General features: G+C 36.6%; 1 protein-coding gene across 4 annotated transcripts in view; it reads left to right on the forward strand.

Annotated features, from left to right (window-relative positions):
* The window catches only part of LOC132111676 (arf-GAP with SH3 domain, ANK repeat and PH domain-containing protein 2-like), an 80389-nt gene that overhangs the window by 32068 nt on the left and 22753 nt on the right, over window positions 1-25568 (forward strand). For all 4 annotated transcript variants that reach the window (XM_059519211.1, XM_059519212.1, XM_059519213.1 and 1 more), the window contains exons 2-4: window positions 6858-6930; window positions 20030-20175; window positions 20625-20699. In XM_059519211.1, the coding sequence (XP_059375194.1) occupies window positions 6858-6930; window positions 20030-20175; window positions 20625-20699 (294 nt within the window). The remainder of the gene's footprint in view (window positions 1-6857; window positions 6931-20029; window positions 20176-20624; window positions 20700-25568) is intronic.

A 25568-nucleotide genomic window follows, 5' to 3' on the forward strand; every position in this document is an offset into this window, starting at 1 on the left:
TACCTACTTCTATTTAACAATATTATTTCAACATTTTCCTGTTATGTCTGTAAAGCTGCTTTGAAACAATATGTAAAAAAAAAAAAAAAGCGCTTGTTCAGTTCACATTTATTTACATGTCCCCTCTGGTTTAATCATTTCTGACGCACCTACTGTAGTTACTGTAACTACACTATATTTGCTCTCACAGACACATTCACAACAGACCCGTATATCTTCACCTCTTCTCTTTGTGCAGTCTGAATCAAAACATCGTCTTGCCTACTATTACCGGAAGATTACGGAATCAATTCGAAGTTGAATGGTTAACGTTAGTGTCATGAACACACCGCTGTCAATTTTGAGAAGAACCACCTTCAAACAAGTTAATAGCAAGCATTTAAGGGGCCTGCTAAAAAGGAAGCTATTAGCGTTAGAGTAACGTAACCAGCCTGAATTCACCAAATTGTTCTCTGGACCTGAGGGTAGCCTCTTCTTCCTTGCTTCTCTCTTAATTCTCATCAGCAGGACTAGCGCTATCGCTCGCTTCTTACAACGGGACAGATACATGTTTGCTGCTGACCGAAAGGAGGAGGAACAGACTATGAAAGAGCTCCCGCTAAACGTTTTTAAAACTCCGCCTATGCCATAGCGCAGCGCAAATCGCGTTGTATCTGAAGGGCAACGCTGAGCCCAGCGGCAAGCGCCGTGCATACCGCGTACTGTGTGAAAGGCCCAATTACGCGGTCATTATGTGGGAAACACACCGCAATAGAATAAGAATAAGTTAAACGCTAACGTTATAGTTTGACCTCCTATTAACGTTCGCGCTCTTCCACTGATAAAAATGGTATTAGCTTTGTGGCTAATCTAATATAGCAATGCATTAGCGGCTGTAAGTGATGTTACAGAATATTTAGAAGTGATAATGATAGGACCGTTAGCTAGAACTACCACACAGTTTTTATATACAGGGTATGAACTAAATCTACAATCATTTCACATGACGAACGACAGACTCACCGCCAAAACAGTTGATCGCTTTCTTCTGTAGTGGACTTCTGGCGCTGTTGTTAACTCTGGAGCTGCAGAGCTCCCTCTGGTGGGCACACTATGCAACACTCATAACATGAGTGAAGCATGAGACTCTGTTTCTCATGTTTCATCGGCCGTTATAAATGCAGATGCCGATTTAAATGCAATTAGCTTATATCGGCCGATAATATCGGCCGGCCGATATATCGGTCGGGCTCTAATTCAAAGTGCATTGAAGTGTGCGAGATGTGAACTTAAATTGTATTTATTTACAGAGGTATATGATGTCACACTTGTCCATGTGTGAAGATGTTGCACAGTCCAAATCCGTGAATTAATGTTCCGAAGTGAGGTAAACAGATTTTCCCTGCTCAGGGAGTAGGGAGCATGAACACACTGTGTAGAGGCCATGTTAGTCGGAACACAGTTCATGCACGGCGCTCACTTCTAATGAGCTGATTATCTTAATCAGGTGTGTTAACAAAAAGAGACATTCAAAATGTCTAGAGCAGAGGGTCGCAAGGACTGGAATTGAGAACTGCTGAACTACGATACAAATCATTGCAAAGCAACTTTACATAAAATTAAGTCTACAATATTTAGTAGTAGCTTATAAGGCTACTAAACTTATAAGGTAGGGGAGAAAATATTCCCCTAAGGATTGGGACACCACTACCATGACGTCACATGCCATCATTCGTCGTCTAGCTCTTACAATACACACATATATTGGTGTGCTGGTGTGCATTAGAGCCTTTAATTATCGTTCTGTATTAATGAGCTGCTTACTGACACACACACACACATATCTGAAATCGCGCAGGAGAAAATAAACTTGTCAACGCTGCCCCACGACTTTTATTAAATACTGTTTAAATACTGAATCGCTACATTAAATTTTCCAGCGACGAGAGGATACAACTGCTGTTTTTAAGTAAACTCAGTCTAAAAAGATAAACGCACAGAGGTGAATACACGCAACTTCCATTTCTCTCTCTCTCTCTCTTTCACTCTCGAATAGGCAATATTTGAGAAAATGGTTTAGCGATTTCTAATTACTGGTGGGATTAGCCCCCATCAATGTCTACAGCAGTTATCGCCCTGATCAGACATATGCTGTGGCACTATCACGCAGTCTGTAATGATATGACGTTAGCAAATTAGCAAATTAGCAAAAAAAAAAAAAGCATTTTTTTGCAAACATTAATTTAGCTTACATTTATGTGTCTTTTTGTTCGCTGTAGCAGCCATGTAGCCAAAATAATTCATACCTCTTCGTTTGAAGTGTGGTCCCGAAAAATCTTCGTTTGAAGGGCTATTTGGCCCTTCCCCTTACCCCTTCCCCTCCATCCAAAAGAGAATCGAGACAGGGAAAGGGGACGGCTAAGGGTTAGAATTGGGATTGGGCTTAAGTGGTGACTGTCAGTTTGTGCGTGTATGACAGGAATTTTCAAAAAAATTAATACAAGACATAGTCAACCAGATGATGAACACTATTAACAGCAATTATTATGTGATTGCAAAGTAAGTAGCAATATTTGTCAGTTCTGTATGTTGTTTCAGGGTTAGCATCATCTGAGGTCCTCTGAGGGGTCAACATCATCTCTTCTCAAGTGTTCTGGATCCAGACTGGAGCTTGTGTAAATCCTTGTTACGCAAAACAGAGAAACAAATAGAGACATAATTAGCATAGCTGCTGTTCCAACAAAGTAAAACGAATTAATTTATCCCAAGCTAAAGAATAAGAATCCGCATTTGATCAGATACAACTGCAGTCACAAATTATGAGATGCATTATTCGAATGGTTGGCGAAAGAGGTGTGTTTTTATTGGTTTATTGGACTTCTGTTTGAATATTTCAGAGGACACTTTTCATTTTCAGATGAAGTGAGGTATTTCCGCAGATGAGATCTAGCATCTGGCAGGTGTGTAATTTCACATTGTCAGAAACACTAACCCAACATCTTGTCGGTCCCTGCATGCTTATTTAACACTCAAACACTCTCACAGAGGAGCCTGTCAGAATTTGTTTCAACTTAATGAAAATACTGCATGAATGCTGACTGTGGTAGACGTGTCTCGTTTGGTGTGTCCCCCTTCGTTTCTCTGCTAATGTTGACTGATGAAGTTTGATGGGTGTTTAGCCTGCTCAGTTCTGCCCTCTGCATTCTTTCAAGGACCCTGTTTTGTGTCTCAGATTTAAATTGAAACCAATGAAGATTAATGTTGAAAGAGTAAGATGAAAAAAAACTTAAATTCTCCCTGCAGGATTCACGAGAAGGTGTAGCTGAGGAAATGTAGCCAGATCTCTTTCTGAGTTGAGCGTTCAATAAAACATTGTCTCGGTTTGTCCAGGGCTGAGTGCCTCACTTATAGATAAAGATAAAGGCCAGTAAAATGAGATTAAGTGAAAGAGTACAGTGTCTGTAGAGATGAAGGTAAACGGAGGCCGATGGCGGTTTCAGATGACAGAGAGCTACTTGATCAGTCTGTCAGATTTTACTGCACATTACTCTAATGTAGCTCTTTCTGCACATAAAAGGGGAAGCACATGGATTTGTAAGGCTATAGAAGAGCCTTGTTCTGTAAGGGATGGGAAATTGACCGTTGAGTATTGAATTGAACCATCAAAATGGAGGATTCATTGGAAATGAATACCACCAAAGTATTTGTTAATGCTTACATTATGTTAATAACACCTATCCGTCAAGGCAATCCCAGAATGCATTGAGAAGAGCTCCAAAAGATATCAAAAAAGGCAAGAGATAAATTGTTTTATGTATTTGTTCAATTAAAAAAATTGAAAAAATAAAATAAAAAAATGTATTAATTAATTACTACCATTTAAAAATGTGGTGTGAAAAGAGTTTTGTCTTTTGAGTATCTTTGTTCACCATGACTGCATTTATTTGATCAATTGTTTTATATTTTAATATATTTTGTTTTATTAGTTTTATTTCACTTTATATTTTATTTGTAATTTATTCTATATGTCTGTGATGACAAAGCTGAATTTCCAGTGTCATGATTGATCAGAAATCAATCTGATATGGTGAGCTGCTTAGTGATTTTGTGGAAACTGTGATTGAGTTTTTGAAAGTATGAAGAACATCATTTATTTGGAATGTAAACCTTTTTTTAATATTATAAATGTCTTACTGTCACTTTTGATCGATAATTGTGTGTACTGAAAATATGACTTAGTGTTTGCAGCATTCTAACTTTAGACTCTTATTATATTTCCAAAGTGGTTTAGACAGTTGATGCTTAACTAGTCTTTGGGATTAGATCCTAATACAAGTAATCCACTTATGAATGCTGTTACGAAGTCCTGTTTCTCCTACAATCCTCATGTCACTTCAGTAGTAGATCTCTGTGTGAAACAAAGTCAGTAGTAGATCTCTGTGTGAAACAAAGACACAAAAAAAGTTTTTTACTTTTGTGTTGAAACGTAATCTTTTTCAAAAATAACTAAGAAATAGATTATAAAAGGATGAAATTATGTAAAATTATCATGAAACTGTGGTGGTGTTAATGTGAATTTTTTTCTATTTTAATGAAATAATTTGGTTTATTATTAACTGTACTGTTTTCTTAGTAAACTCTCCTTTTGCTTTGTCAGGCGTCTTGGTTTTGGTGGTTCCCGGTCCGGCTCACTCCCTGTTATGAGTAAAAGCATTGTCAGTCTACCTACCGCTCTGAAACTGAACACTCAGCTAAATGAAACACAGCCAGCCGTCAGACGAGCATCTAGAAAACTTTCCTACAACATGTTTGGGAAATAAATATTACACGCCGTTTTTAGTAAAAGCAAATTTTGGGAGCAGCGGAGGGTCCTGTGAACGGCAGAGGATGTTGAGTCCGGAGTTTCTTTAGATTTATCTGCAGGTTTGAGGCTTTGTAAGCAGCGTGGACGTACTGAGAAGTGATTGTAGAGGATGTGTTATCATTCAACCACATCTGAGCTGGGCTGCATAAGTAGAGGAACCATTATGTTGAGATGCTATTTCCCTTTTTAATGCTTGATGCAAAATTTAGATTTATTTATTTATTGTTATGTTTCACCCTGCTGTGGTACTGAATGGTATTCTGTTTGGGCTACATGATTTGAGAAAAAATAGTTTTGTGTGTGTTTTCCGTCACACGCATACACTATGAGATTGTACGTTAGGTTGGACTACTGCACGTGTGCGTTTAGAGTTTCACTTTCACTGCATGATTAAGTCTATATTATAATACATATACTATAATACATTTAGAATTACTTAAAAATTCAAGATAAGGAGCAAAAATGCACAGGTATGACTTTTATGTGTCTTTTATATTTATCTCATCTGACATAGTTAATATCACACGTAAAATGACGATTTTCTCCAAATATCAGCACGATTGCAGATGTTATATTGATTTGATGTACAGTTCAATAAATAAATTAGAAGGTAATATTTAGTGACTTACATTTTAGACAACAGTTGTTTGAACAAATCGGTTGAATGAATGACTCAATGACTCACTTATGCCGTGATTTTAGGTTTATATATAAAGTATATTTTCCTTTTTTCCCCAGAATAATTGTAAATATCAATAGTTAACGTTTGTTTAATCAAATAATTAATCAAAACATCAAAATAATTAAACAAAACATGCATCTGCATTAAACAGTCTGTGTAAATGCATCTAAATGCCACTTCAGATGCAGATTCTATGCCACCTCTGCATTGCAAACTCAAATTTAGTTGATACTGATTACTTTTCTTTAAGATAACGCTCTTACTATTTGAATTTATTGATAAAATGTAAGAATTTTACATAAAAGATGATGCATACATCAGCTTAGAAAAAACTGGCCTTATAAAGGTAAAAATTTCTGTTACTTCTGCAATCTAGCCACTTTACAGAATAGGAATAATATCAGAAGCTTTACGAGTCAGCTGTCCACGACAGTCCTAAACCTGCCAAGGTACCAGCACCATAATACTCTCTGCTAAATTATGCCTAATTATCGTTATTGTCAAAATTCCAGAAAATATTAGGATATCATTTTTTTTTATCATTATCACACACCCCCTACCTCCACGTTTGCTGTACTTGTTTGTACAGCATTTGAGAACCGATATACAGTAAATAGATATTCTCAGAAGGCTGAAAAATAACAAGATGTTTAATTCAATTAATAATACAATTTTATAGAGTGAAAATGTCTACTGAGTCAAATGAATGATGAAATGAGTAAACCGCATTATAGAAGCAAGAATGTCTGTTGTAATCAATATTTACATTATAACTGTAAAAGACCAGAATTATGTGGTTACATCATCAAATCAAGAGCTTGTGAATCCAAATTGAATTGAATCATCTAACTGTATACATAACACCACCCTGACTTAGATTTATGTTTTAAAGTGTGTTATGCTTTGCACTCTTATTGAATGTCATACTGCTCTCTGTGTGTGTGTGTGTGTGTGTGTGTTGCATCCTGCGGAGCTCCTAGGGAGTTTTGTTTGGTGAATGTGTACAGATTCAGCTGTGCAGTCCTGCCTGCCGACTTCCTCTGCTCCTGCAGTGCAGGGATTGTACTGGAGTATTTTTAGGAGCTTGCTTTTGAATAATGAATCCCCTGCAGACCCAAGACAGCAGGGTCTGCCCTCAGTGAACACACACAAGCACCTGAGAGTCTGTATGTGTGAGATTCATATTTGAGCGTGACCTAAAGATAAGTAAGGGTCTTTGATAAATGCTCGTTGTACAGTAGTGCTGATGTTAATGTGCATCTGTATTACTGTCCTAAAGGCTTTGAGATGCACACATTATATATTTTGTTTTTTTTCTGTGTCTGTGTTTAGGCCCTGGATGTGGACCGCAGTGTCCTTTACAAGATGAAGAAGTCAGTTAAGGCCATTTACGCCTCGGGTCTGGGTAAGTGATCTCAGCCTCGCCTCTCTGTCATTCATCATCTCATCCCGTCTCGTGATGTGGCCGCAGTCTGATTGGATTACAGTCAGCAAATCTCTGGAGCACATCTGTGCATCCATCTGATACAGGGAATGTACCCGGCTTTATCTATAGGTGACACTTTTGATACATGATATGTTGATCATGCTGAAAAAGAGAGTGTGTCCTTTAGAATGGAACTGGAGAGCAGGTTCCTTGTTTCTGTTTTTTTTATATCGATGTTCAGTATCTAATGGTTTTTCAAGTGCTGAGTGAAATTTGATGAAAGTCCCTATTCAATGTACTGACTAGGGATAGGGCAGAAGGATGGTCAACTAGATATCCAGCAAGTGACATTTTTTAAAGGTCTTAACCGGTATTTATTTGTTTATTTAGTTTTCTCACACTTGTATAATAGTGATATATTTAGCAACCATTCTTTGCTGTCAAATAATTTTTTTTTTAATTTTTTAGTATTTATATTTTAATATTAAAATTGTTATTTTATATTAAAATTAATATTAATATTCTCAATAAAAATTACATATCTATTAAATGAAAAAGGCAGTGAATTTGTTGGCACAAGCACTCTTTCCATGGCTGTAGTGACTGTGCTTTTGCTGGGAAAAATAAAATAATAAAAACCACTATTTGCTCTAAATACTTTGCATAAAACAATATTATTTTCATATAAAATAATATTTAAAATTATAAATATTATATTTAAATATTTGAAAGAATACACTGAAACATTTCTTTACATTTGAGTTTTGCAAATGCATTGTTGAAGCCAGTAAGTTTGTTTGAACAAAGTTTCCTTCGCAACCATGCTTTGCTATTAAAAATTAAACAAAAACATTTTATATTAAAACCATTTTGAATTAAGATTTTAACATTAAAACTGTATTTTGATGTTAAAAATAAAATTATGTATTATTAAGAAATATTGCACATAAAGATTTAATATTAAAAACAACTTGCCATTTGAAATTTCAACATTTATTGAAGAAAGCAGTGTATTTTTTCTTTTTTTCAGATAAGCAGGTTTTTCGTGGCTGTAGCTGTAGTGCTTATGAATGAGATGAATTTAGAGTAGTGGAAGTTGCGACAGTAGCCCCGCCCACACTACAAACTCATTGGACCGAATTACTGCTGCTCATCTATGTAAAACATCAAACATGGCTGAGGAAGATTCAAATCAAATATTAGATGACATAAGTTCCACTAGTTTACAGAGTCAAGTTCAAAGTGGAGGTTCAGTAGTACAAAATCACAATCTATGAGGACATATTAGATTTTTGGGTGTTTTAGACCAATCAAATTTCACTAAGGGCAGGACTGCTTTTACAAACTGCAAAACCTGTTTGCTTGGACCAAAAGCACTGTTTAGGATCCAGGGTTAGCTTCATGTCTCTGACAGGCTGTTATCTTCACACTGACCTACTGGAGAAGGCGATTCATGAGTTGTGCTTTTCCCGGAATATAATTATTTTTTTAGAGTGTTTCCGAGTGATGCTCGATTGAATGGCTCCAGTTATCAGCGCGTACTGAAGGACTGTTCTTTGTACCGGTACTGAGGTTGAGCAGCTCTCCATTGTGCCGTCTGTCTCTGCCTAAGACAACACGGCTCATTCACACACTGAATCTGTTTCAACTGCACAAGAAGACCCAGACGAGCGAGCTCTGCTGATCGACACTTTTCCAGGAACACTGCTGGCTCTGTTCAGGCGGGACAGCTGTCTCCCACACCCCAGGGGACAGCTGTGCCAGGACACACCCTTCATGTCTATCCATCACCCACACGCACTGATGAGATTCCCAGAGCCGTGGCTCCGTTATTGTTTCCTGTTTGTGGGAATCGGTGCTTTTGTGTTGTTTCACTCTGGCAGGACCTGTTCCACTCATTTGATTATGCAAATTTAAATTTGATGAAGTATCGCTGAAAATAATTTGCAAACCTGATCCTTATTTGCATTTTACTGATCTAAACACACCTGACTTGCATTAAATATCTGTACCTTATTTGCTTATCAGACAAAATGAATGCTAAACCATTGCTATTGCTTTTATTTTGATTCGTTTTAAATGCTACAAGGCTTCAATAAAATAAATCAATACAAATATTTGTTTATGCTATTTTGTCTAAATAAGACACTAAAAATGAAAATTTGTTGTTTTGAATGCTGCAGTTGTTAGGTATCACACTAATTCTAATTTAAAAATAAATAAAAATGGCAGATATTCATATGCTATACTACTTTGACTAAATAAATAAAACCTCTAAAAACTAAAATAAATAAATACATTTAACAAGTGTATTTAGGCATCACAAGGCAACCTACAGATAAATGTAGCAAGCTATTTAGGCATATTCTAGTATATAAAAAAAAATGTATAAATAAAAAAGGCTGATATTAATGTTATTTTATTTTGTATATTTATACAAACAAAAAAAAACAAAAACAAAAAAATGAAGCCACTGGTTTTAAGTGCTACAGGTGAAATTAGGCTTCACAACATGTATGAAAATAGCTGAAAATGAATATTCATTTTGAGATTTGCTAAAGTGTCAACAGTTTTACCAAGTGTATTAATAAATTATTAGTGTTTTTAAAAGTTAACTTAAAGTGAACATTAGATGATAAGAATGGTTATTTAAACATTTTAAAATAGGGGAAATGTGCATGAATGATAATAATTACAACATCGTCTGATAATGATATATTTAAAAATGTCTGCTAATATCAGCTGATGACCAAGTGGGCTGGTGGTTATTCATTAGGAAAGCCGTATTACATAAGCCTTCATAGGAACGTCATGTTCCTCTGCAGTAATACATCAGAGAATCTCTGCTTACAGGCTGGTGACTCTGGGTGACTTTGATTAAGTTCTCTGCTCTTAACACATTCTGTTATCTGTGAGGAACAGGACATCTGCTCTTAGCTGGCTTTAGAAAGGCACGTAAATCTTTCAGAGTTGACGTGCGAGAGACAAATCTCCTGATCAGAGCGCTCTGAACTGCTGGGTCACGCGCAGAGGTGCAGGAATAGGTGTAATTCACACCTGGAGAGAGCAGTGACAGTGTGTTAAAAACACTGCTGGAGTGTGGAATTTGAAACCCTCTTGAATCTAACATCTATTAGCATTGCCTCGGCAGATGCTGCAGTGATTGCGGGATGACAAAAGTGTTAATGTGCCAATTAAAAATAGAAATAATATGTAATATTTCTGTTGTAGCAAATTACAAGGTAAAGCACGCCTTTCATTTGGCATTTCAAATGTTTATAATTTTTCAGAATGTACAATAATAAATTCATATTTTTGACAAAATTCTATTTATATTATAAATAATATATAATTTTATATCCGGAATCTCTTTCTCTCTCTCTCTCTCTCTCTCTCTCTCTCTCTCTCTCTATGTGTGTGTGTGTGTGTGTGTGTGTGTGTGTGTGTTTATAAATATTGTTAAGGTCAGGCTTACTCTCAAAACATCGAAAAGGGAAGTTAGAAACATCCTAAAGAAGCACAGGCTGTTTCCATCTTTAAGTCACAGCGTTTACATCATTTAGTATGTTTATTCAGTCTCTTCGCATACTATCTCATTAATTAAATAAGCTGCCAATGTGTCTTCAGTAAGGTGAAGGAGATCAGCTCTCACTCCTGACACATTAGAGCATTCTCACTTCAGCCCAAGAAACAAGCACTTCTGTTTTACAGTCCTGGATTATTTATGCATGATGATCAGTGTCTATCGCAGACATCTATCGAAAAGTTGCCCAGAGAGGATGGGAGAAAGTTGAGGAAGAAAAGATGCTGACAGAACTGGAACATCTTTCCTGTGTCTGTTTGGAGCCTGAGGCCTACTGGAGGCTTTTGCCAATAGTGAAACCTTGAGCTGGCATCAGGTGTCTGAGCGTTTCACAGTAAGAAAGGTCTAGCAGAGCAAGACGTGTATGAAAACCAGGAGCAACAAGGTTTCTGAAGTGTTTTACACTTATATTGACATAGTGGCTATTGTGTTGTAATGCTAAATGATAAATAAATTGTAGACAAAATTAATAAATTGTAACTAACAAACAATTTTCTCCCCAAAAGTTGATTCTAATTAGTCATTATTATATGAGAAAGAGTAATGGTGCTCTAAATATCACTAATATTGAGTTACCGACGCTTTAGATGCAGTATTGCTAGTCTATTTTACTCCAGCAAAAAATGATTTTAAGCCACGTCAGAATAAACCATTAACTTCACAGTAGTGTTTTTTCAGTAACAGTTTTATTATTGAATGAATCCGTTTTTAAGTAAATCAGTTGAAAGAATGATTCACTGCGGTTCCATTTCCCTTCAAATTGTGCAAACTGACATTGTGAATTGAAAATACGCCCGATAGAAACATGTACATTTAGCAAAAATTCCCATATATCGCATGAGGTGGTTTACGCTCACATGGGGTGTTTTTTCAGGCAATTCAAAAAAGGATTATTTCACGAAATTGCAATGGAAACAGTTTTTACCTCGTGTTCGTAAGTAGTGTTAATTTCATTAACGGAGACTATGACGAAAAATGTTCGTTGACTAGCTTTTTCTCATGATGAAGATGAGATGTTAATAAGGTCAATAAACAATAAATGAAAGTCTATGTCCACATGCAATTTCGTTGACGAAATAAAGAGGAGACTAAAATGTATTAAAAAAAGTTAAAAACTTTATTTTAGTCTAAAAAAGTAGACAAAATGTTATTGCGGACTGCTCTACATGCCTCTACTACACAAGCTTTAATGATTGCGGTTGCCAGATATCAAGAGTTCTAATCCCTGAATCAAAGCTTCACTGTTAAATTGATACATTTTGTGCCTGGTGTGTTTTGCTTATTTTAGCAAATTGGAAACCATGTACACGTGCTCACTCCTCATTGCAGAAGCACCACCGCTGATGATCTGAAAACCCTGACAAACAAGCTGGAGTTTAGCATCTCAATGAAAGCGTCATTCAGCCGGACTGTGTTCTGTCATGTGATCTCCACTGTATTATTTGCGATTGTGATCGCTAAATTAATACACTTACTCACTCACTGTTGTTTTAATAGAGAAATAGACTATTGCAATTTTGGAATTAGTGGGATGATATGCAAAAGTAAATTTCTTGAATGACTACAATCATTATGATTATAATTTTGAGGAACAAAAAAAACTTTTATCATTTTAACCATTATACAGAATGACGAAAATGTGACTAAGATTTCATTGACTAAAACTTGATGAAAATGCTCATACATTTCACAAGTCCTGGACTTTCATTCCAGCGTGAAACTGTGTTTTTGAACAAATCGGTTGAGTGATTCAAATAACTCATTCATAAAGACAGTCTACTTATCACAACCTACTAGCATAACAATATAACCTGAAAATCTGACAGTGTGTCTGGAGCACACCAACACAGATAAGCCGAGTGAGATTTCAAAACATCCCAGTGCTGTTGAAGAAAATATTGCACTCTTGGAATGTCCAATCAAATATGAGTACTGATACTTCCTTTATTATTGTATTGTATTAATAGTTTATTTAGCTTTAAAACATATTGACCTGTGTTCTATAAACTCTATAATTAGATTGTGACAAATGGGGGGTATAAACCAGGTGCAATATACACAGGTGTTTAAATGACTCAAGCATTACTCACATGGACCAACTTCCACCTCCACTACAGATTCACCTGAGTTTACAATCATCTGAAACCACATAATAAGCTCCCGGAGCAGCTATCCAGAAAACATTCATGAAAAGGAAGACAATGTTATACTATATGTGTGTAATAGTGAGTTTCAAAGGCTTAAAACTCAAGTCACTGCCCTAACGGGTGCTTTTTTGCGTGAGTGATTTTGAAGGTGACTGTGAGAGGCCAATGAAGCAGTCATTTTGTTCCCCCAACAGACTGTCATTCAGATGGCCACAGCACTGAAAGCCTGCTAGGGTTGAGTTACCATGAGGAAAGACACAGCTAGGAGCCAGAGTTTTGCCGTTGCAGATGTGCAGAGCTCATATGTCGCTTTTAAAAACAATAGGCAGATCCAAATGCACAGTTGGCCATTGCAGCAGAAAACAAGAAAGCATACTTGAAGGCCAAACACAGCCTGTGTTGAGTCTGTACACACACTGCTTGGCCTGGAGATTTACTGTCATAACATCAGTGTGAGCATGTGAAGAGCCCTACTGTGAATGTCAAACCATGTGGAGATCACAAGCTCTGCTATAAAATTCAGATGCATTTTTTTTGTAAGAGAGTTGAGGCTCAGGCGGAGTTGGGTACTCAACGGTTATGAATGGCATGAGACATTCAGGTTATGGGTGGCACGTTTTTATCTGACTTAAAATATTACATATGTGAACTGATTGCTATGAATTGTATATGTTTACTGCTTATATTGGTGGTTTAAAGGTCCCGGTCTTCGTGATCCCATGTTTTAAACTTTAGTTAGTGTCTTATGTTGTTGTTAGAGTATAAATAATATCTGTAAAATTCTAAAGCTCAAAGTTCAATGCCAAGCGAGATATTTTATTTAACAGAATTCGCCTACAAAAAACGACCCGTTTGGACCACATCCCTCTAGTTCCTGCAGTAATGACGTCACTAAAACAGTTTTTTGACTAACCTCCGTCCACATGAATTCACAAACAGGGGGGTGTGGTCTTGTTACGCTCCGACTGAGAAGAGGAAGAGTTTCGTTTGTGTTTGTCGCCATGTCGTCCAAACGCTGTTATTTTCATCTCTGAGTCCAATCACCTTTGTTTGGGCTTCCCAGGGACACTGTACTTGGAGATTAATGGTTACAAATTATGTTTAACTCTGTTCCCGAAAATGATAATCCACATGTAAAACTATGTGCAGCACACTTTGCTGAGGACAGCTTCCTCAATCTCAATCGGTTTAATGCCGGATTCGCACAAAGATTATTCCTGAAAGATGGAGCAGGTCCCTCTTTGTCTGGAGAAGGCGTTGTTTATGGACCACGACCGTTAAGTGTATTTTATTATTTAAGTTGGTGCGTTTAACAGTTTCTGTAACTTATTACACAAAGGGTAACGCTGTTTAGCTTTGTTAAGTAGATGTTAGGGCTGTGCAAAAAAATCGAATGCGATTTTCATGCGCATCTCGTTAGTAAAAACACTCCTGTGATTATAAGTACATCTCCAGCACATGCTCCTGCCCACTTGCTTCTCAAAACTAGCCCAATCTTATTTACAGGAGGGCCGCGTGCTCTAAGCTGCTGTCGAATCACAACACAGGAACCGCTGGCCCAATCAGAACTCGTTACGTATTTCTGAAGGAGGGACCAAGGAAGTTATCAGCCCATTTTTATGACAGTGAAAACAGCGGTATACAGATAGGTGAATTGTGTGAAAAATACTGTGTTTTTTTTTACAGGCGAAACATGAACAAAGCTTCAAAAAAGCACGAAAAAAGGGACCTTTAAGCCTTTTTTTCTTCTTGGCTTGTTTGTGTTTATGGGGTGCAGTGTAACATGTCTTTATGCTTCATTTTTTAAAATACGCCTTATTTTTCGTATATTTTGCCTTTATTTTAAGCCGCTGTCTCCATTGTCATTTTCACGGCTGGTTGACTTCCTGTTTTTATGAAACCACTCCCTCAGAAATACGCAATGGGCTCATATATATAATATAAGTAGAAAAGTCCTGGACTTTCATTCCAGAGTTAAACTGTGTTTTTGAACAAATTGTTTGAGCGATCCAAATGACTCATTCATAAATATACTATTGCTGTCAACGTTAACGCGTTAACGCATGCGATTAATTTTTGTCTGGTTTAACGTGTCAAAATATTTAACGCAATTAACGCAGCATCCGTATTTTCTGCCATCCGTTGGCTAGCTTTACATTATATGATCACGCTCTTATTCATTTAAATGCTTTTAAACATTTCAAGCGCGGCAAGACAAAAGAGAATGCGCTGTCTGTGAATGCCCTTATGTGACACATACACACGTACACGTACACACACACACACACACACACACACACACACACACACACACACAATGCATAGACAGGGTGCCAGAATCCAGTTCTCTTAAGCGCTTGAACTAACAATAAACATCCCAAAGTGCCAGTTTTGTCGATTATCCTCATAAGAGCAATCTTAAATGATTTATATAAAGTCTAAAATGAACAAAAAGAGTTGTGAGAGAATGAGGCGAGATCCATAGACAGTATATAAACGGTGAGATCCGCGTGTCTGTCTGCTCTTAAAGGGATAGCAGCCAATAAAGCTTCCTGTCAGTAAAGTTAAAAGAACAAAGGGAACAGAGAAAATGACTCGCTGCTCTTGACTAAATAACTTTTGTAGCTTTAATAAGGATTAACTATTTAATTTATAGTTTATGCAGTGCAGACTGCATATAACTTTGATAACTTTATTAAATTTCTGTATATTTCCTAACTGTTAAGACAGGAAGGGCAGGAGTAAACATGACATTTATTATGGGTTTATGTTAGCATTGTTTTAAGTTTACTTAAATTAAAAACTGTTATATTTTTGAAGCCTAATAATAAATGTAAAAAAAATAAATAAATAAATCAGTAGCTGTATTAATATCAGTAATACTGGCCTTCATTCATAAAAAGATGTCATTTAAACAAGTATTTAAATTTAACTGTGAAATTATTACATTAAAGAATTTATTAAAAACGTACAAAAACATTTCTTTTTTATTGCGATTAATTGCGATTAATCGCAGAAAAAATGTGTGATTAATCTAGTTAAAGTTTTTAATCGATTGACAGCACTAAAATATACATATAAAATATAAATATAATCATAAATATAATTAAAAATTATTTTTATTTATTTTTTCCTGCTTTGTCAATTAGCAAAAATTGTTTTAAAATAGTTTTAGATTTAGTTAATGATAATAGCATTGTTTGAAAGACATTTCGGTTATGACTGACTTATATATTCTACAATTAAAATCATTGCTATGGATTTTGTATGTTAGTTAAATTATGTTCATAAATTAAATGTTAGAATTCCGCAGAAGTAAAAACAAACAAACAAACACATAAGTCAATTCACATATGATAATTAAATAAAAGTTTCCTTGGCCAGAAAATGATATTTTGTGAAAAATAGGCCGAATGCAATGGCACTGGCATTATCAGTGGAAATTAGTGTAATAAGTCAGGAAAGGCCTATAATGAGATGTGATGAGTCAGGAAAGGGTCTTCACAACTCATATGCTGCGTTTCTACCGAAATTACCCTGAACATTTGTACCAGGAACTTTTTTCCCCAGGAACTATTTTCCCCCCAGACCTGCTGCCCTCTGTGTTTCCACCGCGGTGCAAAGTACCGGGAAGATTAGGCAAATCAGTGATGAAATGTTTTCTGTGTTGTCAAATCCTGTGCGATATCCTAAGCTGCAGAGATAATTACACAACTCGTTCCGTACACGTCTGATTCGCGAACTAATGATTCCTTTGAACCGATTCAATTAAAATAATGGTTTAAACAACTGGCCTGTCCAACACTGAACTCACGAGACGTCTGAATTGGTGTATTAAAAAAATCTGTAACACTTTACAATAATGTTCTATTTATTAAACTATTTAACTACATTATTTAACATTTACTATTACTAAACTGCACTTCTACAACATTGTTAATTTCAACATTGTTGAAATCAAAAGTTGTACAGTATTTGTTAACATAGTTAATGCACTGTGAAGTAACAGTAAATGTATTGCTCGTGGTAAGATCATGTTAGTTAATATGTTAACAATTCAAACCATATCCTAAAGTTACAAACAAATAATTTACCCTAATTTAAATAATATTCTGATGTTTAAATCATTTAAAATGTGAATGTAATTATGCTCACCCCATTTTTGTTTGTAAGATAAAATTAGATTAGAATTCATAGGTATATGATATATTATTTTATTTATTTATTTTTCTTCGATATATATTGTAGAAAAATAAAATATCGCAATGTAATTTTTTCCCAATATCGTGCAGCCCTACTACCAAGTAGTTGGTCGAAGGGAAATTTCTACTTTAACCTAATCCTGTGTAGACAGTTTATTATATTGGCAAAGGAATATAATAAGCTGTCTACACTTTTACAGTAATCGAATGGAATTTATTCCGGTAAGTGAGGGTTACTTGTTGTAAGTTCAAGAACTTACACTTGCTGTTTAAGTGAAAGTGACGTGACATTCAGCCAAGTATGGTGACCCATACTCAGGGCAGCTATTTATGCTGCGGCGCCCGGGGAGCAGTTGGGGGTTCGGTGCCTTGCTCAAGGGCACGTAAGCCCGAGATTCGAACACACAACCCTAGGGTTAGGAGTCAAACTCTAATTACTAGGCCATGACTTCCCCTTGAGATTTCCCTCAATGAGATTTGAAATCTCATTGAGGGAAAGTAAAATAACCCATTAAGTTTGTTTCACACTATTGAGCTGTCTACCTATATACCCAACATGAATGCTGTTGCAAACATTATGCTGCATTTAAAGACAACTATTTTCATCCATTTACAAAAGCAGCATTACATCAGTATAATTTGTGGATAATGCATACCAAGAATGCATTGTGACTAGGGCTGTGCGATAAGGACAAAAAAAAAAAACTCACAATTTTTTTAAATCAATTTAGCGATTTTGATTTTAATCATGATTTTGACACGCACTGACATGCTTTAGTCATAAATGCTTTCAGTATAAATTTTAAACATATTTCCAAAATAAAACAAATCAAAAAGTTGTAATATGTGTCTAGAACAGACATAAGTCAAAATAATCACTAAGTAAAGATGTAAAAACAAAATGTCTAGACATATGGCAAAAAAAAAAAAATAATAAAAAAATTAAATAAAATAAAATTTCCGTGTTCAGGGATTTTTTTTCTTTTTTGCCATGCATTGGTTATAGAGCTCACTGTAGGTGTTATATTTTTTTGCCCAATATATTTATTGCCCAAGGTTCACACGTACTCCGTCTACAGTGTGTATACAGTAAGTTATGTGTACGCAGTTCAGAAGCAGCAACAAGAGTTTATTATTGTAACGCGAAAGCACATTAAAATAATGTGCGAGCGCGAATCTCTCCACTCGCACGCAGATTTCCTTTGCTCTGTTAACAAAACCAGATGCGTGTCTCCTCTTGCTCAACCTGTGTCTTGTGCTCTCACAACTCTCTCTGTGCTCATGCGCAAGATATTAAATCTTTCTATTTATAACCTTTTCTGTTCTCATCTTTTACCGCGTGCAGTGTGAACGTTCCGATCCGTTAACATGGGCCGACAGACAGTGTGTAAACCTGGAGTTACTGTAGGCATATGCCCAGTCTGTTCTACTCTCACGCTCCACTTAGGTGCGCTGCATTCTGATTGGTTCGGATAGCATACTGCGGGAGGTCGGGGCCACGGAAAATCGTGCCATAAAGCGATTTAGAAATCGCGCACGCTCAAATCGCGATTTTATTACGATTTCGATTAATCACACAGCCCTAATTGTGACAAACTCCAAGATAGCGAGTGATTGTATAAAAACATACTTGTATTTTGCTTAGTACTACAAAATGTCATTAGAATAGCTCCAAGTAATTATAAATTTACTATTTAACCCAGTGTAGAGTGTAGTATAATTCACACTTAAGTCTTTGCTTGGTGATGCTGATCATATCAATTTCAATGTCATTTAGGACTTTCATTTGAAAGATATCTGACTATTTGTACAGTATACAGTGAACTCACTAGATTCCCTGTTTAAATCCTGCCTACTATGCAATAAAGATAAAACTAATAGGAGTCTGGACTACTTAAGTTTAAGCTTGGGTTAGCAATTTTAACTGATGCATATACTGCACATTTGTGCTCTCATCTGTAATTATCAACTGTTTATTTATTGAAGCAGGTGTAGCCATTCATCAAACTCAACAGGCATAGGGCATACAACAAAAACAAATGCCCTATCCCTGGCTTCCCAGTCAGGTATGAGAAAGGATGCTTTTATTTGAATTGAATCTCCTCAGCGTATGGCCTTCAGATATCCACTATCCTTATTAGCCTGTATTTAATTACTGTGCCTGTTGTGACCTGGGCAGTGCTCCAAGTCTACTCAAGCACATGAGCACACAAATCTGCTGGAGTGCGTCTCCAGGTCTTCCTTTTGAGTTGTCGCGGCATGGCCCCAGTTCTGGACTGGCTTTAATGTGATAGTGCACCAATGCCTCTCTTCCTGTCCCACAGTGTCCTTCCTATCGAGATACAATAGGTCGCCTAAAGAGAAAGCTCTCAAGCAGACTATCACAAGCAACACTGAATCAAATCAGCTTATGAATTATTCATAAGAGGTCATTGACTATATAATAATACTGTGTGGCTATTCTTGCTGACTGTGTTTGTTTGAGGAAACTGCGCTAGGTAATGTTACCTAGTTATGTGAGGAAGGTCACCCACAAGGGAGGCTTGAAAAGCTCCAGGTGTTGATTATAAACAGGCTTGCACATTTACTAGCATCCCGACGATTTATAACATGGCTGTACTTGTAAATTGCACATTTTCCCTGCAGACAAACTGTGGGGAGTTTGCAACATCACTGCATGAGTGAAATACACGTTTGCTTGTTTTCCATCTTTCGTTCTTTGCTCCTGAAGAGGACATCGACTGGGAGTTTGATGGAATTGTGAGGAAGTTTCCATCAGGCCCTATCAGGGTATTTTTGTCTTGGTGTACAATAACAATAGCAGAGTGTGGAAAAGATTCCTTAAAACAATAAATAGGCTATTTTTTGTGTCCGTGGTTTTATGAAGTTGATGTGATAAGGTGGACTGTAACTGATAATGCGGGAATACATGACAACGCAATCAGGAGGAAAGAAACCAACAGAAGGAAAGAACAATAAGTTGGGGAGACAAACACAATACTGCAGCTTTGAAGAATGTTAGGCTTATGTGACTGTATAGAACTTCATAAAAAATGATTGTTATAATTATTGAAGTACATAAAATAATTAATTAGCTTTTTAAGGGTACAATTAAGTTGTGATTACAACTTTCTGTCTGTTTGTAGCTCACGTGGAGAACGAGGAGCAGTATACTCAAGCTCTAGAGAAGTTTGGAGAGAACTGTGTGTACCGAGATGACCCTGACTTGGGATCAGCCTTCCTGAAGTTCTCCGTCTTCACCAAGGAGCTCACAGCCCTCTTCAAGAACCTGGTGAGGACATTTATTGTGCATTGATGTGATTTTATATAGAGCAAATGGGTTTCAGGTATCTTACTTTCCCACTGTTAATGTGTTTGGACCTCTGGGCCCAAAAACTGATCTGGAGTCATTGATCTACTGGGTGGATCAACTTTCATGAATGTGTTTTAGCAGTTACTGGTGCTGCTTCCTCAAATGAGCTGAGCTGAGCATTATCAATCATTGTGTAATTTATGATTTTGGGAAGTTTTCTTGTTAGTTTTTGTGACGCTAATGAGTAATTCCACTAACATAGTGTTTCCAAGAATACTACTTAAAACGTCTCATTTCTCTCCCGCAGCAACAGACCTTTCTTGTTTCCTCTCAGTTTTGTGTGTTTATCTCGGACTGCCATTCTAAGAAAGACAGTTGCACAGCTGGGAAGAAAGAGATTTGTCTAATGCGGTGCTTTTACTCTCTAGTTTCAGAACATGAATAACATCATTACCTTCCCATTGGACAGTCTGCTGAAGGGAGATCTGAAAGGGGTTAAAGGGGTAAGTTTATTACTTTAAGCCAATAAACTGTTTTTTTTTTTCTTTGCTTTTTGGCTTGTCTCAAGGTGTTTTATGCACAGCAGCCAATACTAGATGGGGAATATTCCTTGGCACACAAGTTTTGAATTTCCTGCGTAAACAATTACTTGTGACTGAATTTACACCTTAATGATAGAGACTTTTTGAAATTTAAAAATTCATTTAATTTATTATTCAATGCATTATGAAATATTATTATTATTATTATATTATTAATGAAATATATTAAAATGTATTAATTATATACAACGTATTATTGATAAATAATATTTTAGTATTCAGCTTATGATGTCTAGGCCATGTGCCTAGATATGGCTGGGACTCTTAGGGATCACGCACTGGTTTTCTGTATATTATCCCCAAGTCTAAAGATCTCACTAACATCTAGAATACTCAGTGCAACATTCTACCTTTAAACATAATATTCCCATATGCTTTTGGTTATATTATGTCTGGCAGAAACTGTAGTACCAGTATTAGACCCCTGTGTGTCTGTTTATGCTCACATGAACATGCTTGAGCAGAAGACAGCTGGTAGAATTTTAGGACGTTCTTCCAGGCCACTTCAGTTCATTAATGTCCACCGTGACCTCCTGACCTTCTATGTACCACGTGATTGTCTTCTTAGCTCTTAAGGTGGAGTCTGATTTGATTTACTCCTAATGAGGCGCTTCACTCAGCTCCCAGTCTCGTTTCCTTGGAGACTTCACTTTCTCTCTCTCGCTGTGATGGGACTGAAAAAGACATTCTGCCTGGGTGATGCCACTCCTTAAATGTGTAGTTAAAAATGAAAGTCCTGTTAACTGAATCAGTGAGACCCTACAGGCATTGATTGGGCCTTAATAGTGACATAACGTGTTTAGACATTTACAGTGTCAGAAGTATTTCTCACTATTTGAGATAGCATTCACAACATCACTGCCTAGTGGTACTATTTCTCGTACTAAATGACAAAAATTTTTGGTGTGAAAAACAATATGCCTGTTCAAATATTTGCATACCATCAATGCTATGGATTTTTTTTAGGGAATGGTGTTGTAATCTGTTTTCCATCGAACCCATCAGATTTGCACTTTTGGTCACATCCCCTGTGTCACTGCTGTTGCATGACTTGGTGGTGCATTAGTGCATAGCAAATGCAAAAATCTGTTTAAAATAAAAACATAAATGCTATTTAAAAAAAATACAATTCTGTGACAATCAGGCGCTTTGTGTACCGGGGTATCATGAGCATTCCTGCTTTTCTTATAAGCGCCACCTACTGTCAGAGTATATTTGCATTTTTATTCCGTCCATCTGCAGTTTTTTTCCACATTGGTTTGAACAGACAAATTGTATATAAAAAAGGACTGAACACTATATAAACACAATATATATATATATATATATATATATATATATATATATAAAATATTTATTTATTTTGATTTATTTATTTATTTTGATTTATTTATTTTTGAAAATTTGATTAATTCAATTTTTTTCTATTTTTTTACTCTATTAACATGGATGGCAAGTAAACTGGCTTGAGTTAAAAACAAATAACTAGTCTGGACTCAGCCATTGCAGAAGCATCAGATTCTCATATAAATCCACCTGAGATGAAGATGTAAATCCTGATTTCAGTCAGTTTCCTGTAGAGGTGATTGGGATGACATTGACAGCTGCAGTTGGAGTCCTAATGGTCTCAGAACAGTCTGCATCAGCATCGGGCTTGATTCAGAGCACAGTAGGGGAAGCCGCTAATGGGGGGAGATTACAGGCCTCGTCTCGGGCCATCATTCCAGTCATTAACCTGAACCTGTGCCTCATTAACTCATCAGCAAATGGATCTTTGAAATGAAATGTCTTTGGTGTCATTACGAGGTCATCTGTTTTGTTGCCTGTATTTTTTTCGGCAGTGTGTTAAATATTCGTAAATGAACATTAATCTTAACATTGATGTAAAAAAGTTTTCATCATTATACTCTCCCCTTTTTGTCTATAGGTTATTTAGTAAGTGTGTTCTCGTGTTTAATTAAAATCTGCTTATTTTTCACTTAAGTTGTTTTTGGTATTCTGGGGTAGAAGATGGGAACATCCCACTTCTCCATGTTTGTTAAAGTCTTTTACTACTTTCTCCCTATTTTAAATGGGGAGGAATTTAGGAATGGTAATTTATTCAACTTGTAAAGTGTTATGGTTTGTGAAATGTCAGAAAGCTTGACCCCCAGCGATCGCTGTTCTTGACCATGAAATGGATGTCATCTAAACTGCTGAGGGAGACGGAATTGCAATCCTCATGAAACCCACACACGGACGAGCTGACATCATGCCAAAACCTCTCAACTCGATGATAGTGCTGTCTGTTCCTCAGCTGCATCTATTGTCTTATGATGTGTGTTCGTGAACGAAACTTCCTCTGTTCAGTCAGTCTTTGCTTGTGTAGACAGTTTTATCGGCCTCAGAGGGAGTGATGTCAGCGCTGAAGCCCGCTGAGCTGTGAAACCCACCCACTCAAGCTTTTTTAGACCCCTCTGGCTAATAGATGTTGTGGTTTGAACGTCCAGGTGACGCTATGTGACTCAGCTTGTTAGAGATAAGTATCCTGGTGCTGTGTGGTGAGGAATGATGATTTATAGTTCAGGCAAAGCAAAATGAAGCAGCTCGTAACACTGTTTAATGGCATACAGAAATGTTCTTCCTTTGTCTCTCTACGTCCCATCTTTTCTGTGTTCATGAGTTAATAAGCCGAATTGCTGAACAGTCATTCTTCTGAATCCCTGAAGTGACCCTTTTGGTGGTTGAGATTGTTCCTTTACAGAGCCCTAAATATCTCTCTCATTAAGACTGTTTTAAAAACAGACCCAGACTAGAACTGCACCCAGCCACTATTTTGATAATTGATTAATTTGGTGATTATTTCATTAATCTGACAATTAATCTATTTAAAACAATGCATAAGTTGACTAATGTACAATGACTGTTATTGTGCACGAAAATATTTTAAAACATCAAGGTTATAATACATTGTGATTGAGATTGAGATTGCACATGTTAAAGTGTTAACTTGTAAGAAGAATGATCCAGTTGATTCGCTTTCTCTTTTGCACTCTGCTCCGTTGACATGTATTTGCACACCTGTATACAGTGGGTATAGAAAATAATAACCCCTTTAAAATAATCATATTTTGTTGCTTTCCAGCCTGAAATGAAGGCCAACAAAGTTTTTGTTTTAGTCAGATGAATTTACTCATTGCAACTTATAACATCCAAGTGAAAGATAGAACACTCACATGTCAGGAAAAAATAAAAACAATATCACCACCTCCATTCTTTACTGTAGGAATGGTGCTGTTTGAATGGTGAGCTGTATTGTATCTCCACCAGATATATTGTTTAGTGTTGAGGCCAAATAATTAAATTTTAGTCTCATCTGCCTCAGAATCTCCAAAGAGTTTTTTGGCGAAGCTCAATCATTACTGCATGTGGCCTTTCATGAGGAGTGGCTTTTTTCTTGCGACCCTCCCATACAAGCCACATTTGTGAGAATTTGAAATATTGTTGTCACAAGCATACAATGACCACTCTTTGTCATAAATTCCTGAAGCTCCTTCAGAGTTGCTGTAGGCCTCTTGGTCTCATTTCTGACCAGTTTCCTCCTGGCTCTTTCATCCAGTTTGGAACGACTTCCTGATCCAGTCTGATCCGGTCTGTGTTGTACCAAATACTTTCCACTTCTTAATAATAGACTTCACTGTTCTTCTAGCCATTGATAAAGCCTTTGATATTTTTTTGTATCCATCTCCTGATTTGTGCCTGTCCACAACTTTATCCCGGAAATCTTTTGACAGTGCCTTGACACTCATAGTTGATTGTTTGCTTCACTTGCACTACCAAGAACTAAAATGCTGCAGGAAAACTCTTTTCATGCTGAGCTGATCAAAATGACCACAGCTAAAAGTCAGATGGCTTTGTGTGCAACTGATAAAGTTAATAGCTAAGGCTGAGTTTACAAGTAATTTTTAGTAGGGGGTGATCCCTTTTCCAAATCAGTGATTCCGTTTTTTTCTGACATGATTGTGTTCTATCGTTCACCTGGATGTTATAAGTTGCACTGAGTAAATACAACTGGATAAAAAAAGCAACAAAATGTGATTATTGTATAGTATAATGAAAATATAGTATAATACAATATAATAAAGGGGAAGTCGTGGCCTAATGGTTAGAGAGTCGGACTCCCAATCGAAAGGTTGTGAGTTCGAGTCTCGGGCCGGCAGGAATTGTAGGTGGGGGGAGTGCATGTACAGTTCTCTCTCCACCTTCAGTACCACGACTTAGGTGCCCTTGAGCAAGGCATCGAACCCCCAACTGCTCCCCGGGCGCCGCAGCATAAATGGCTGCCCACTGCTCCGGGTGTGTGCTCACAGTGTGTGTGTGTGTTCACTGCTCTGTGTGTGTGCATTTCGGATGGGTTAAATGCAGAGCACAAATTCTGAGTATGGGTCACCATACTTGGCTGAATGTCACTTCACTTTCACTTTCAATAGGTTAAATAACTTTTTTCTAATGACAAAAATAACTGAACATTTAAGTAAAATAAAACAATAAAGAAAAATATATAAAGTTAAAAGTTTTGCACAGATTAAAGTGCAAAAGTACTATAAGGACCCATAGGTATCACTTTACAATCTCATTAGTTAGCCATTAACATTCACCATAGCTACATTTGCTACAGAAGTTATTAATCTAAAAAATAACAAAAAATACAAGTCATAGTTCATGTTAGCTCATTAAATACTACAGTTGCAACTTTACATTTTAATAACGTGTTATAAAATATTGGAATAC

Source organism: Carassius carassius, chromosome 31 (assembly GCF_963082965.1).
Source record: "Carassius carassius chromosome 31, fCarCar2.1, whole genome shotgun sequence".
NCBI lineage: Eukaryota > Metazoa > Chordata > Actinopteri > Cypriniformes > Cyprinidae > Carassius > Carassius carassius.